General features: G+C 37.2%; 2 protein-coding genes across 7 annotated transcripts in view; both read left to right on the top strand.

Moving 5' to 3' along the window:
- Nucleotides 1–10,587, top strand: part of PTPN4 (protein tyrosine phosphatase, non-receptor type 4) — a 96,126-nt gene extending 85,539 nt beyond the window's left edge. For all 6 annotated transcript variants that reach the window (XM_026082152.1, XM_026082151.1, XM_026082148.1 and 3 more), the window contains 2 exons: nt 705–840; nt 2,668–10,587. In XM_026082152.1, the coding sequence (XP_025937937.1) occupies nt 705–840; nt 2,668–2,754 (223 nt within the window). In that variant the 3' untranslated portion in view covers nt 2,755–10,587. The remainder of the gene's footprint in view (nt 1–704; nt 841–2,667) is intronic.
- A 1,964-nt stretch (nt 10,588–12,551) lies between these two features.
- EPB41L5 (erythrocyte membrane protein band 4.1 like 5) overlaps nt 12,552–12,650 on the top strand; it is a 65,560-nt gene continuing 65,461 nt past the window's right edge. Inside the window, exon 1 of the mRNA XM_026082219.1 lies at nt 12,552–12,599. The gene's annotated coding sequence lies outside the window, so the exon portion shown is untranslated. The remainder of the gene's footprint in view (nt 12,600–12,650) is intronic.

The following is a 12,650-nucleotide window of genomic DNA, read 5'->3' as shown; positions in this document are numbered from 1 at the left end:
CTCAAGTTGTAATGCATCCTTAGATTCTTTGACAAACATTGCTTCTGTATTACTTTGATAGAGCATTCGGCGTATAAATTCTGTATGTTAAAGCTAGAAGTATAAAATCCTATTTRATAATTTAAATATAACTAGCACATTTACATCTTGTCATAAAATTCTCTTGACATCATGGAAATATATATAATAGCTTTGATGCCACCTTCTGGTCAGAGTTTTAAAGAAATACTTTGATCAGATTTAATTTGAAGTTATACTTCAAAATCAGAACAACGAGTGGCAATGTTCAGAATGTTCATATTAACTACTCTGAAATGTATGTGTTACAGTACTTCCTTTTCTTAACAGAAATCRTTCTTATGTGTTCCTAGACATTTTCCAATATACAGAAGTTGGATCTCTCTAATACTTTTTAATACAAAGAAAATGATTATTATTCTCATCCTTCAAAGGTTTCCAATAATTGTTCTGTTCCTTATTCTCAAATATGAAGATATGGATCACTTTAAGGACATAKAAACGGTTTAATCAAGTCAACCCAACATTCTAGTAACGGTCATTCCAGTAATGGTCAAATTGATTCAAAATGTACAGTGTACCTTTATTTTCTTTAAGTGTACGTGTTCTTTAAGTGTGAATTATACTCAAGATACTTTTTTAATTTTTTGATTTTGTTTGTTTTTGTTTTGTTTTGTTTTTTACAGTGCTGGGATTGGACGGACAGGAGTTCTTATCACTATGGAGACAGCTATGTGTCTCATTGAATGCAATCAGCCCGTTTATCCATTAGACATTGTAAGAACCATGAGAGATCAGAGAGCCATGATGATCCAAACACCTGTGAGTATCATACTTGCTATTCAGCRTTATAGAAGAATAATTTCATATTATGTAGTTGTATCATTAGACGTATTTTTATTAGACTGCTGTTGATCAGTTTTCAAAGAGGACACCTTTGCCCAGTGTAGCTTCAGTCTTGGCTCCAGGCAGAAATAAATTGCTAGGGCTCTTGAAAAAGAGCAGTTCTTTAAATTTCTGCAAAGAAAACGTGAATGAAGCAGCTTCTTTGTCAGGGATACCTAGCAATTAATGTCAAAAACAGCCCGTTTTCAGCAGCGTACAAATTACTCCATGGAGAATGCAGGAGCCTAATTCCAGGAGGTAAGAATGGAAGTAGTATAAAACACGAACATAGAAAGGTGCAAGACATGAGGAAAAAACACAAATCAGCAAAAAGTGTTCACRGGCCTCCATTTCTAGGTCATCCGTAGTTTAATGCTGCTGTCCAGTATTCACATTCGATTGAACAAAATGTTTTACTGTGCAGCTAGGACAGGAAGGATGATGATATGGGAAGAAGAATAAAGGATGGTTCTTGCTGTTTGGGATGACTGTACAATATGAGTTTCTACATGTCTRTAGCATTTATAGAGAGGAAGAGAGCTGTATTAGTAAAGGGAGGAGGAGGCAACGGAAAAGGGATTTAACTACTATTTTTCCCAGCATGTGCCAAGTACCTTCTGGTCTTCTCATTTTCTTCTCGGAGAAACCAGGAGTTTCTAGTTTCAGTGAAACATAGGTGTTTACTGTGTCAGAGGGAAAAGCGATAAGAGACTCAGTGTTTGGTTTTTGTTTTTTTTAAGAGGTTTCATAAACATAAGCTATTATTAGTACGTCTCCTTATGCTGCCTCTTCCTGCTTATGCATGTCCTCAAAGATGCGGCTGATGTCCACAAGATGGCGCGATGCACGATTCTCCTCTCTCAGATGTGAAGAGAGTTGAGAAAAGTCCTTCAGGGAGCACTGGGGGCAAAATAAGCCTTTTATAAAAACATGTATAACCTTAACTAATATACACGCAGAGTATGTATAATAATTAATGATGCTATTACTAAATCTGTTACTATGCCCATGTAAGGTCTGGCATCAACGATGACTGCAGAGAGCAGGATATTCTAAGAGACCAAAGAGGCAGGAACGCTAGCTGACCAGCGTATACCCCATTACGCAGTAGTCACTGTTAGTCATGGCACTTTGCAAAATAATAACTTTATTTCATTTTAGTTTTATAATAGTTGCATTTGATTACTGTGAGGGGGTTTTTTGTTTGTTTTTTTACTATTGCTTGGTTAAAGCATGGTATTAGTGACCTCTTATGTATGGAGCTGCTAGACTTGAAAAATATAGTAGATAGATACTCTATAATGCTAAGCAGCTAGGATTCTAGCTTTTTAAAATGTGAAACAATTTTATTTTTTATCCAATTTTGAAAGAGGTGCCAGTAGCATGCCAGAATTAATGTAAATAGGAAAAAGTACTTTATTATAGCTTCTAAATCCAAGTGCATGGAAATGTTAGGTTAGTGAAACTTGACTAAGGAAATGAAAGGCAGAAAAATTCCTAAATAGGTGATGATGTCAGAATAGGAATGATTTTGTGGATGTGACTTTATGTATTTTTAAATGCCCTTCATTCCATTCTTTTGTTTAGAAACAAGATGTTCTAGTATAACTTTCCTATTGTTTTGTGTTTTCTAAACTATCTTTGAAGCACAGTTCTGGCCCATCAGGTGAATGGCATGGGAAATCCTAGAGACCCTTTTTGCTTCCACATAACACGGTTCCATTATGTTTCTTTTCAATTAACTGAATCTACTTTTTTTTTCAGAGTCAATACAGATTTGTGTGTGAAGCTATTTTGAAGGTGTATGAAGAAGGATTTGTTAAACCTTTAAAAGCATCACTGCATAAATAAATAGCAAAAAAAGCTAGGATATCAGTTGAGGAATCCTGTCCTCTATAATGAACTGGCAGCATTCTTTGTGCCATAATACTGTTTGCAGGAAATGATAGTGAAGTACAGCAAAGAATTGACAAAGGACTTTGAAAACTTCAGCACTGTTGCACTTTACGTTGAAACAAAATCAGTCTCTGAAACTCTTCTAACCTTCATGTGCTTGAAGACTTTATTTTCATGCTTTGCTCCGAACAAACCATAAACTGAAAGAACTAATTGTGTTCAGGGTAATCTACGATATTTCATTGTAGTGCCATATACTGCGCTTCTGGTTGAATTGCTACAAACAAGGCTTGGAATTATTTCACTCTGTTTTACACCCATGTCTCTTAAAATGAAAAACAAATGAAAAAATACACTAAGCCATGGTCTTTTCCAGTGCTAGGTTTATTTACTATGTACAGACTCTCACTTTTGTTTTTTACAACATTAGCAATATTGCCAATACTAGAGAGATACACACTGCCTACTGATGCAGCACACTTTGTCCTACACCCTTATTAGAGACCAGCTGGTTGTTAGAGGAAAGCTGGCATCTGTGTTAACCCAGCAGTAGCTGCATAATGCCCACTTACCAGCATCTTGTAAAATAAATAAATAAAAATAATAAATAAACAGCATTTCTTTGACACAACTTGTGTGTCATACACTGGTGTATTCTGATTCATGTGATTTAAGATTACGTGATGGGAACTAGTGCATGCATTTATGTCTTAACCCCTTAAGTGCCTTGAGACTTACAGCGTACATCCAGTGAAAAGGCACTCGTGATTCTGTGGGGGTGGTATTGTCCTGTCATATTTATCTTAATGGGTTCAGATTTTGAAAACGGCCCTTGGTGCTTGGAATATGTTACTGCAAGGGGTCATGGAAATACCATTCCCTCTTTTCTTATACAAGTACCTGCATGCTACTCTTTGTAGCAAGAGCACCTCTGCCAACTTAATGAATGAGCACTGTTTGCTGCTGTGTTGTAATTATGTGAAAAACCTGACACATTCCTTCATTCCTTTCAACTAGTCACTTACTAGCAGCTTACCATGAAATGCTGGTAGGTCTTTAGAAGCTGATACTTTGCTTTATCCTTTTATTGAGAATAGCTGTCTTAATCAATTAGGACATAAGTATCAGTGCTATTAAACAATTAAGTTAAACTTACAATTGGATGTGATTCAATTCCATTATCTGCTAACTAATTATTTTTTAAGCCCTCATAGTTGATTTCAAGCCATGTTCGTACAGGTCTGCCTTTCTTTTTTTAAATATATATATTGTTTGGGGAGGGGGGAAGGGAGGAGAACACTATCAAGTTGCCCCAAAACTTTAATTCCTTCATGACCCMAGTCATTTTATGTTTGTGCAGAATTACAGTTTGTATGCATTGCCTCTTATTTAGGTAGCACGTTTGTAACAAGTGTCTGTCTGATACAGTATCTGAGCTCATTCTAAAAATACATATAGTCCCATTTTTAATATTTTTCCAGTATAGGAAAAAACAAGTTAGCAACAAGATGTCCGGTTTAATATACTGTAAGAAAAAAAAATCAGTCACTTCTTTGACTGTCCTGCAACAGCATAAGTTTGTGCCCTATATTTAAAAGTTTTAATTTATTGTATTGGTTTCCTGAAAATGTTTTATCCAGTCAATTTTGTTATAAGCTATATAGAGCATAGAATTAAAATGGAAAGTTCTACACTGAGAAAGTTTTTAACTATTGAAGAATTATATAATATAATATACTGTGTTCTATGGACATTAGAAAGAGCAGCTATGAAATATTAAGTGAAAAGGGATTCAGGCAAAGTGAAATCCTGGCTAATGAATTAATAATAAACAAGAAACACAATGCCAAATGGAAGATATAGTTTTAAATATTTTTAGAAAACAAAATAATATTAGATGGCCTATGGCCCTGTTACTTATATTTCTAGATTTGATGCATAAATCAATATTATCCCTCAGTGAAAAAATGAATCTTATAAGAATCTCTGGATCTGAGAAACTGAAAGTAATGAAGTAGCTTTAATCTCAGTTTTGTTTTAAGCCATTTGCAATGAAAAATTTATTCTTTAGGAAAGTAAAAGCTTTAACTTCCATATGACAAGTTTATTAGCTGTCATGCTGGCTAGTTGGAAGGTTAATTGAAGCTAAGCACTTAATGTCTAAAATTAAAATTATTCATCCATTATATTGAAATAAATCTTCACGGTCAAGTTGTAAATGAAAATAGCATTTCCCCCCCCCCTTTTTTTTTCTGAGGGAAAGCAGAAATAGAGTTTATAGTAACATTGTATAGTGTTTGTATGTCACATAGCAAAATATTCTTATGTAAAGTTGCCAAAGCAGTTTGAGTTCAGAAGACCCATTTATACCACAATTATGTGTGGCGGATATTTATTGGTTGTCTGTTGTTGTTGTTTTGATTACAGATACAGGCAAGAATAATAGGACTCTTCAAAATCTTCATTAGCATTGACTTAAGCTGTTTTTTAACATACTAACCAGTTGCAGTGGGGAAAAAAATGAAATAAAGTAACTATTTGGTGATAATTGGCCATCAGCTAATCGGCGGCTTTTTAATTCTCAAAAGCAGATAATAGTGTTAATCAAAAACTAATTGGGAAAGAGAATAGCTTTGAAGCCTTACTGCACCATCCATCATTCGTTCAAATGTTTCTACCTGTTGTGGTATAAATGGCCTTAAAATATTTTTATATGGCCGAAAAAAATTTAAAACTGCTGATTATTTTACTTTGGGTTATGAAGATCTGTATCATCCTTAAAAATTAAAGTTTGTATGTTTCATGCCGTGCAAAACATGAATGTATCTTTCAGACATAATGACCTATATGTGGTTGATGTTATGACTGTTAGATTTTATGAATAATTATTTTCATACTATTTGATTTAGGAAAAATGTTGGGTGGGGGGTGGGGGAAAGAGTATGTTTGTAACACCTCCATGATACAAATCCAGTTTAAAAAGAAAAGAAGTTTTCATTGTAAATAAGAGCAATATTATGACAATTTTATGCCAATGTATAATGTTGAGACTTTTGTTTTCCTTCTTAGTTCAGATTGAAAACTGCCACTACCATCTGTTATTTCAAGTGAATTTGAAGGTTTTTTTAGCAGAAAAACATTGGGGGGGGGATTGAGTGTTGTGGGGGCATTTTTTATTTTTGCTAAATATGAAATAAGGTGCAGGTATTGTTTTATAAATCATCTGCAGATTGTCAGCCAGTCAATTTTGAGAAATACTGCTTTACATAAAGCAGATAAATGAGTTCTTCAACACTCAGTTGTACTGAATTTGGGGAAGTATTTGGTATTTTAAATAATGCATAAACCTTAAGCAGTAAAACTCGCTGCTTTTATGCATTTTATTATTATATATGCTCTCCCAGTAATGAAAAAGAGAAAGCTTATTTATCCCATTACACTTAATGCTAACTAAAGTTTCTTCCACTTTTTTCTAAATGTATTAAATCTTGCAGTGAATTTAGCTTATGTCTCCTAGAGCCAACAGCAGCATTTCTTTTAGAATAGCTGATTACCGTATGGCACAACATCTATTAGAGAAAGGGAGAGAAAGCAGTCAGGAGGTTAAGGAACATGAGCAGTTTATTGTGGAAGCCCTTTAGCTGGCACCTTCCCGTGGAGAGCGTCCAAAAAGCGTCGCGGTACCCACGGAAGGGCCAAAATGCGGCTGAGCTGCTGCAGCTGCGCTGCCCAGGGAGACGGGAAGTAGTGAAGGTCTCGCACAGCGATGCTGGAGCTCCAGGTGTGCTGTGGAGCCGGATTACATGGTATTTTTATGCTTCTGCAGTGTGTGCGCGGGTGTGTGGGCGATGTTCGAGGGCTCAGGGAATTAGCGTGAGCGCAAAACACCAGAGGTCCACCGTCCACAAATCTCCCAAGCAAAAGYGGGTTGTCCAGTCCATAGGCTTAGTTGTGCCTGTAGACCCACTCTGCAGGCAAGCTTAATTCAAGGCCCTCCCCCCTGAGGATGAAGGGAGGGACTGGATTATGGTCCAGATCCAAATTTTGCATATTCGGACTCTTACAGACTACAGAACAGTGGCCCCTAATGTCACTTGTAGTCTTTTTGTAACTCGCACGTTGTCTCCGCTCCCTGGTTGGCTATGTATGTYTGCTAATCGAAGTACCCACCTTTTCTCTTGAGACTGGAAAAGCTCTTTTCCATTACTACATTTAATACTGGGATGAAAGATCAAAACCCAGTAAAAACATATTCATTAGTTAAAAGTGGATCTTACATGAAATTGCAGAGATAATATTTAGTGGTGCTTGGAAAGCTGTTAGGAGGGGAAAACGGTTTGTTGGTATTAATGCAACTGTTTTGTCCRATCTCTATTATCCCACTGAACTTACAAACCAAAGCTGTTTTGGGTTTGGGKTTTTTTTTTCAGTTTAGTAATCTGCAAAGTTTGTGATCATTGATGGATTTTACCTCTGTGCTAGTTGTTACCCCACAAGCATGCGCCTTTTCAATTCATAGGGCTTCTACAGCTACAACTTTAACCAGCGTATAAGCTGCTGCTGCTGCTGACTTGGCATGTTTCACTCATTGAGAGCTCTGCTGATAAACATTTGAGAGAAGTAAACCACYTTTTTTAAAAAGTTGAAATTTTCACAAAAATGGATATGTAGTTTTTCTTTGAAACAGCTAGCCTAATTAGAGGAAAAAAAAAAAAAAACTAAAATATCATTCTAGTATGCCATAGCCTGAATTTTGGTTTCACAGACTGGCTGACGTTTTCTTGGTTGCATTATTTCATATTTAGCAAGCTTACGCATTTTTAAAGGGTGATTTTTTTCAAAGTTTTTTGATGTTTGAATAGTAGCACTTTATCTCATGCTTACTACTGACTGAACTATTGGACAAAATAAATTGGGTTTGGAGAGAGATACTTGATGGGTTTCTGTACAGAGATAATTTGGATTACACCCTGGTACGAATGCTTTCTGTTGTTCCAACTGTTTCTGGTTTATTTTTCATATGTTTCTGACAGACTTTCAGATAATAGATATTAATAGATCTATCATCTCAGTTCTCCTGACTTAAAAATAATACAAAGCCTGTATTAAAAAAAAAAAGTGCAGATAGAAACTACAGGGTACTCGTAAATTTATCTCTGTGATCTCTCTGTTAACTGCATATTAGCTATGTTTACTGTAAATGTTTCTGCTTAGCATTATTTTAACATTAGGTCAGAATACCTGGAAATCAGTATTTTTTTTTAAACTTAACTTATTTGAATTTTGATGACTAAAGATAATAATGCACAACAAAGTTTAAAGAAGTTGTCATCCTTTTACTCCTAGGCCAGGGGCCTAAGACATGAGTGAAGGGGTTACACAGTTTACATTAAGCTGTTGTTTAACTAGAATATATCCACAAAGACTAGCCTATAAACTACCCAGTGCAATTATCTCAGTACATTGGGGCACCACAGTAACAACCCATAGTAATCTTACAGGAAAGTTAAGGTAAGAAAACTAAGGTTTTATTTTCTCAGTATAGCTTTGTTTTTAGTTTGGTTTAAGTTTGCTTCACTTACCAGTGGTCTCATTTTAACCAGTCAATTTGGCAGGGCTGTTTGTATAAGTTRTTTTCTTTTTCTCTTTTTTTCTTTTTTTTCCCCTGTAACAGGTGCTATACTATGTGTAAATACAAAGGGAAGATTATCTAGATCATTATTAACGATCAGATGGTGGCAATATTTTTTTGCTAGTCACTTCTAGTAATTAATTTGCATTTCCAGCTGTGGCTTTCAGCTGTCAAACTTCATCTCAGTTTCATACTGCTCAATGATTACAAGYGTGAAGTAAATCATCTCAGAGTTGAATAGCTCTTTCGTTGTTTAGACTAACTCTGGTGTATCTATCTTTCTATTAACGTTGGGAGGATGGGGAAGTTTCTTCCCATTAAGTAGACTTTTGCCTATAAATTCATTAAAAAGCACATGAGGAAAAAAAATTACAAAATGCAACATCTTGGCTAAACAGCTAGGGTAGTTGACTGAAAATGATGGAAACTTGAAATTGGTCAACACTGGACAATGTGAAAACAAATTCAGCTTTTCTCACTGCAGCTACTGTATGCTTTAAAAAGGGCCTTATGTATTTGTCCTCATTTTGATAAAATGAAATTTCTTGCCATTAAAATGATAAACTAACATTCTACAGAAAACCAGCAGTTCCCAGAATTAATATGCTAATTAAAATTTAACAAGTCTTGTTTTAGTCTTAAGTAAAATTTCATTCTATTATGTGAAAAAATGCTGTTATGCATATTTTGTGGATATATTCAATTTCAGTTGACAAATAGTTGTCTAGGTACAGACTTGAAAAAATATATATAGTTTACTTGTGGATCTTAATTGTTTAATTGCAAAATAAAGATGTGCTTTAGTAATTTAAAGTTTAATTTTTTGCGATTTTCTTGCTGCTGTACACACGGTTTTGTTATGCTACTTTTACAGAATTCTGATGCCAGATAATGTTCATCTTTGTATTTTGCATTTTTAGATTGTATTCTGTAACTATCTTTCTGCTTTATCTATAGATAAAAATGTGTACATTATGCATTGAGCACTAGAAAAAGATGCTAAATTAACAGGAATGAAATTGTTTGCCTACATAAAAAAATGTGATATTAGCAGTGGAGCCCAAGGGTTTTTTTACCTGAAAAATATATGCTGCAGTTTTTGCGCTATTGTGGAGAATAACTCCTTATTAATCTTTTATACAGATACGTGAATTTTAAATGTATTTCAGAGACAAAGTGCTCAGCAGAGATTATAGTCTGATCACAAAATGAAGGGCATGAGGACTACTGATATGAAGAATAAAAATTCCAGATGGAAGCATGTGATGAAAAAGTGGAACAAATACTGCCAAAAAGTGAGGGAATGTTCAAAGCTAAAGTAGTAAGAGAAAGATAAAAGGATGCGGAAGAGAAGGCAAAACGGATGAAATCTCAGGAGGGGCAAGAGTCTAGGAAAAGAGAGACACCAACATGTTCGTAATTTGACTTGATGATTGTAGGGCTTTAAATTGAGGAYAAGGTGGTTGGATTTGAAGTACTGAAAGATAAACCACTGGGAAAGCATCTGAGGAGAGAAAAAGTAGGAAGAGTAGTTATCACACTTGCGTGTGCATACACTTGGGCTATATCTGAGTAGTAAGTTGTGAGGAAGGAGCAGACTATAGTTACCAGAATAGTAGTAAGCTGGATATGAGGTAGGCGAGCGAAAATGTTTGTGCCATTGAAGTGACAAAGGAAGCTGAGAGCAATGGGGTGGTGATAAGGGAGCTTTGGAGTGATGGGGTGGAAGGAAGTTCAGTTTGAGGAAAAACTTGAAGGTGGGTGGAAAGTTTAATTGGACATGCTCTAGACAGCAGGTATTTTATTCTCCTGAACAGTTTAATAGGAAGATGCTATATGGTGTATACTTACCAATGGCAAGGAGAGAGCCATTTGTGTGACACAGATCTCTGCTAGGAACTAAGCAGCCTTTTTATGCAGATGATTAGTTAGTTGATCTGCACTGTGAATACACTGGATATCCAAGATGAATGGGCTTTTTTTTTCTGTTAAATGTAACAATTTTGTATTTTTCCTCTGGGAACTTTATTCAAAGTTTGCACATATATTTCATGATAGACTACTGGGAGCAAGCACAGTCCCTGCTCCTCTGATAGTAAGTATCTGAATACCACTCTTTTGTGACTTGTGTTCATGATTAAATAACCAGGCATGAATCTGAATCTCGCCTTTCTCCTGAGCTTGCCTTGGTCTTTCTGTTTCGGGTCCCTCTATCCCAGATGCTATGATGATAAAATAACTGATATTTAACATTAAAATCAGCCTTCCTCTTAGCAATAATTGACAATTACCTGGCAACTTTATTTGTGGTTTCAGCAAGTGACATCAAGATAACTCAATGTATATTCAGGCAGTGGAGTCAGTTTTGCCATAGCAATGTACTACTGCATTTTTCATTACAGCTAATTTGTCTGCTTGGCTAGTAAGTTACCAGTTACCTCTAGACCAGGTTTTATAGTTGAATTTGGAAGATAATATATTAGCAGTAGCATAATTGGTCCCAATAACAAACTAAAGCCTCCACTTTTACAGATGGTGTCATGTAGCTGGATTCCCAAATATCCTAGAATTTTCAAGAAATCTGGAGTTAATTTACCTAGAGCAGTGATTCTGTTAGCAGGCAATATACTTTGCGAGTGGAGTTTATATTACCGTTTGTGCAGTTTTCTATCCTAGGGATCTCAAATATTAGCTTGAACGCAACTATTTATGTACAGAAAAAATACCCACAAATAAAGTGCAGCCCTTCATAATTATTGGGGCTAATGGCAGAGCATTTTCCCCTAGATGGGAATGGCAAATAAGAAAAATGATAAAAATACAGATCACTGGGACAAGCTCTGCTTSTACTTTTCAAAGGATGTTAAAAAACAAGCTGCGTGTTCCAGCAGTGTCAACATCATCTGTGCCGATAATCTACAATACTTACAGTTTCAGTGTATAAATACTAATATTAGTTTGTAGATGATTCTACTTCATTTAATATACATAACTTATTGCTATAAATACTTCCTCAAAGGATATACAAAATGCTTCAGGAGAATTCAAAGACGATTTCCTAGTAAACTTAAGGGGTGAGGAATGCGTTTGTCTGAGGCTTTCTGCTATTGCTGGTCAGGTGAGGACTTGTTACAGGTAAATAGAAATGAACTCTTCTGGCAAAAGAGATGAGGGGGAGCTTGCACTATGTATTAGTCTGTTCAGTACAGAAATTTTGCAAAAGAGTTTGAAAGGCACCCCAAAGCTTCAGAGAATTTATATATATATACACATATATATGTATGTATGTATTCTAAATAGCTGAAAAGCATTGAAAAGTTTTTTTTATAGTTTTGCAACAGCTATGGCCAAAAAAGAGGGAGGAAAAAAAAAATGCATTGGGGCACCCTGATAGAATAGGCACCTTTTATCGTTTGACTTAAAGATAGAMACTTCGTAAAGCCGATAGCTGTTTCTCCCCTGAGCTGTCCGCAACGCGGGTGACCGAAACCGGGCTGGTTTCGACCGGTGCTGCGGCTCCGGTATTCCCCGGTCCTTAGGGAAGAGCTTTCGGTTTACAAAAACAGCCCTTAGGTGATGGAGGGGGATGAATCTGCGACAAAATGAGGTCGCTTGAGTCAGCCCTTACGGAAGGGTAGCAGAGGTGAGACCGAGTGTCTGGTAATGCTGAACTTTGAAAACGACGTTTATTGTCGTTTCCTTGGCGGCTCCCGGAGGCTGAGGCGTCCTAAACACCTTTTAAAGGAAGGGTGGTGGTCGCATACTCATTTTACAGACAGCTTCCCTTCCCCCTCGTCCCTCGGTACCGTGAGGGCAGGGCGGGACATGGCGGCGCCCCCTCAGACCCTTCGCCGCTCCCGCCTCAGAGATACGGCGGGCTCGCGAGCACAGCGGGCTGCGGCTCCCCCCCCGCAGGCCGCGCGTGGGCCGCGCCGCGCTCCTCCCCCGCGGCAGCAGCCCTCCGCCGGGCGCAACCACCTGGGCTCGGGGGGGGTCCGCCCCTGCCTGCGGTGGGACCTGCCCCTTTAAAGGGGCGTTAGCCACACCTTGCGCCCTGGCAAAGGCGGGGCCCTCCTTACGCTTCCCCTCTTGTTTTCCTTCTCTGCCGAGGCGCGCGCGGGCGATGCGCTCTCCTCTGCTTACGCCGAGCGGCCGCGGGAAGCCCCAGGTGAGTGAGGGTGGGTCCGCGGCACAGCCAGCGGAGCGGTTGCCCTTTTAA

The sequence above is a fragment of the Apteryx rowi genome, unplaced genomic scaffold (genome assembly GCF_003343035.1).
Source record: "Apteryx rowi isolate R43461 unplaced genomic scaffold, aptRow1 scaffold_57, whole genome shotgun sequence".
Lineage (NCBI taxonomy): Eukaryota > Metazoa > Chordata > Aves > Apterygiformes > Apterygidae > Apteryx > Apteryx rowi.
The sequence above is the reverse complement of the archived record's forward strand: the minus strand, read 5'-3'. Positions and strand labels throughout refer to the sequence as shown.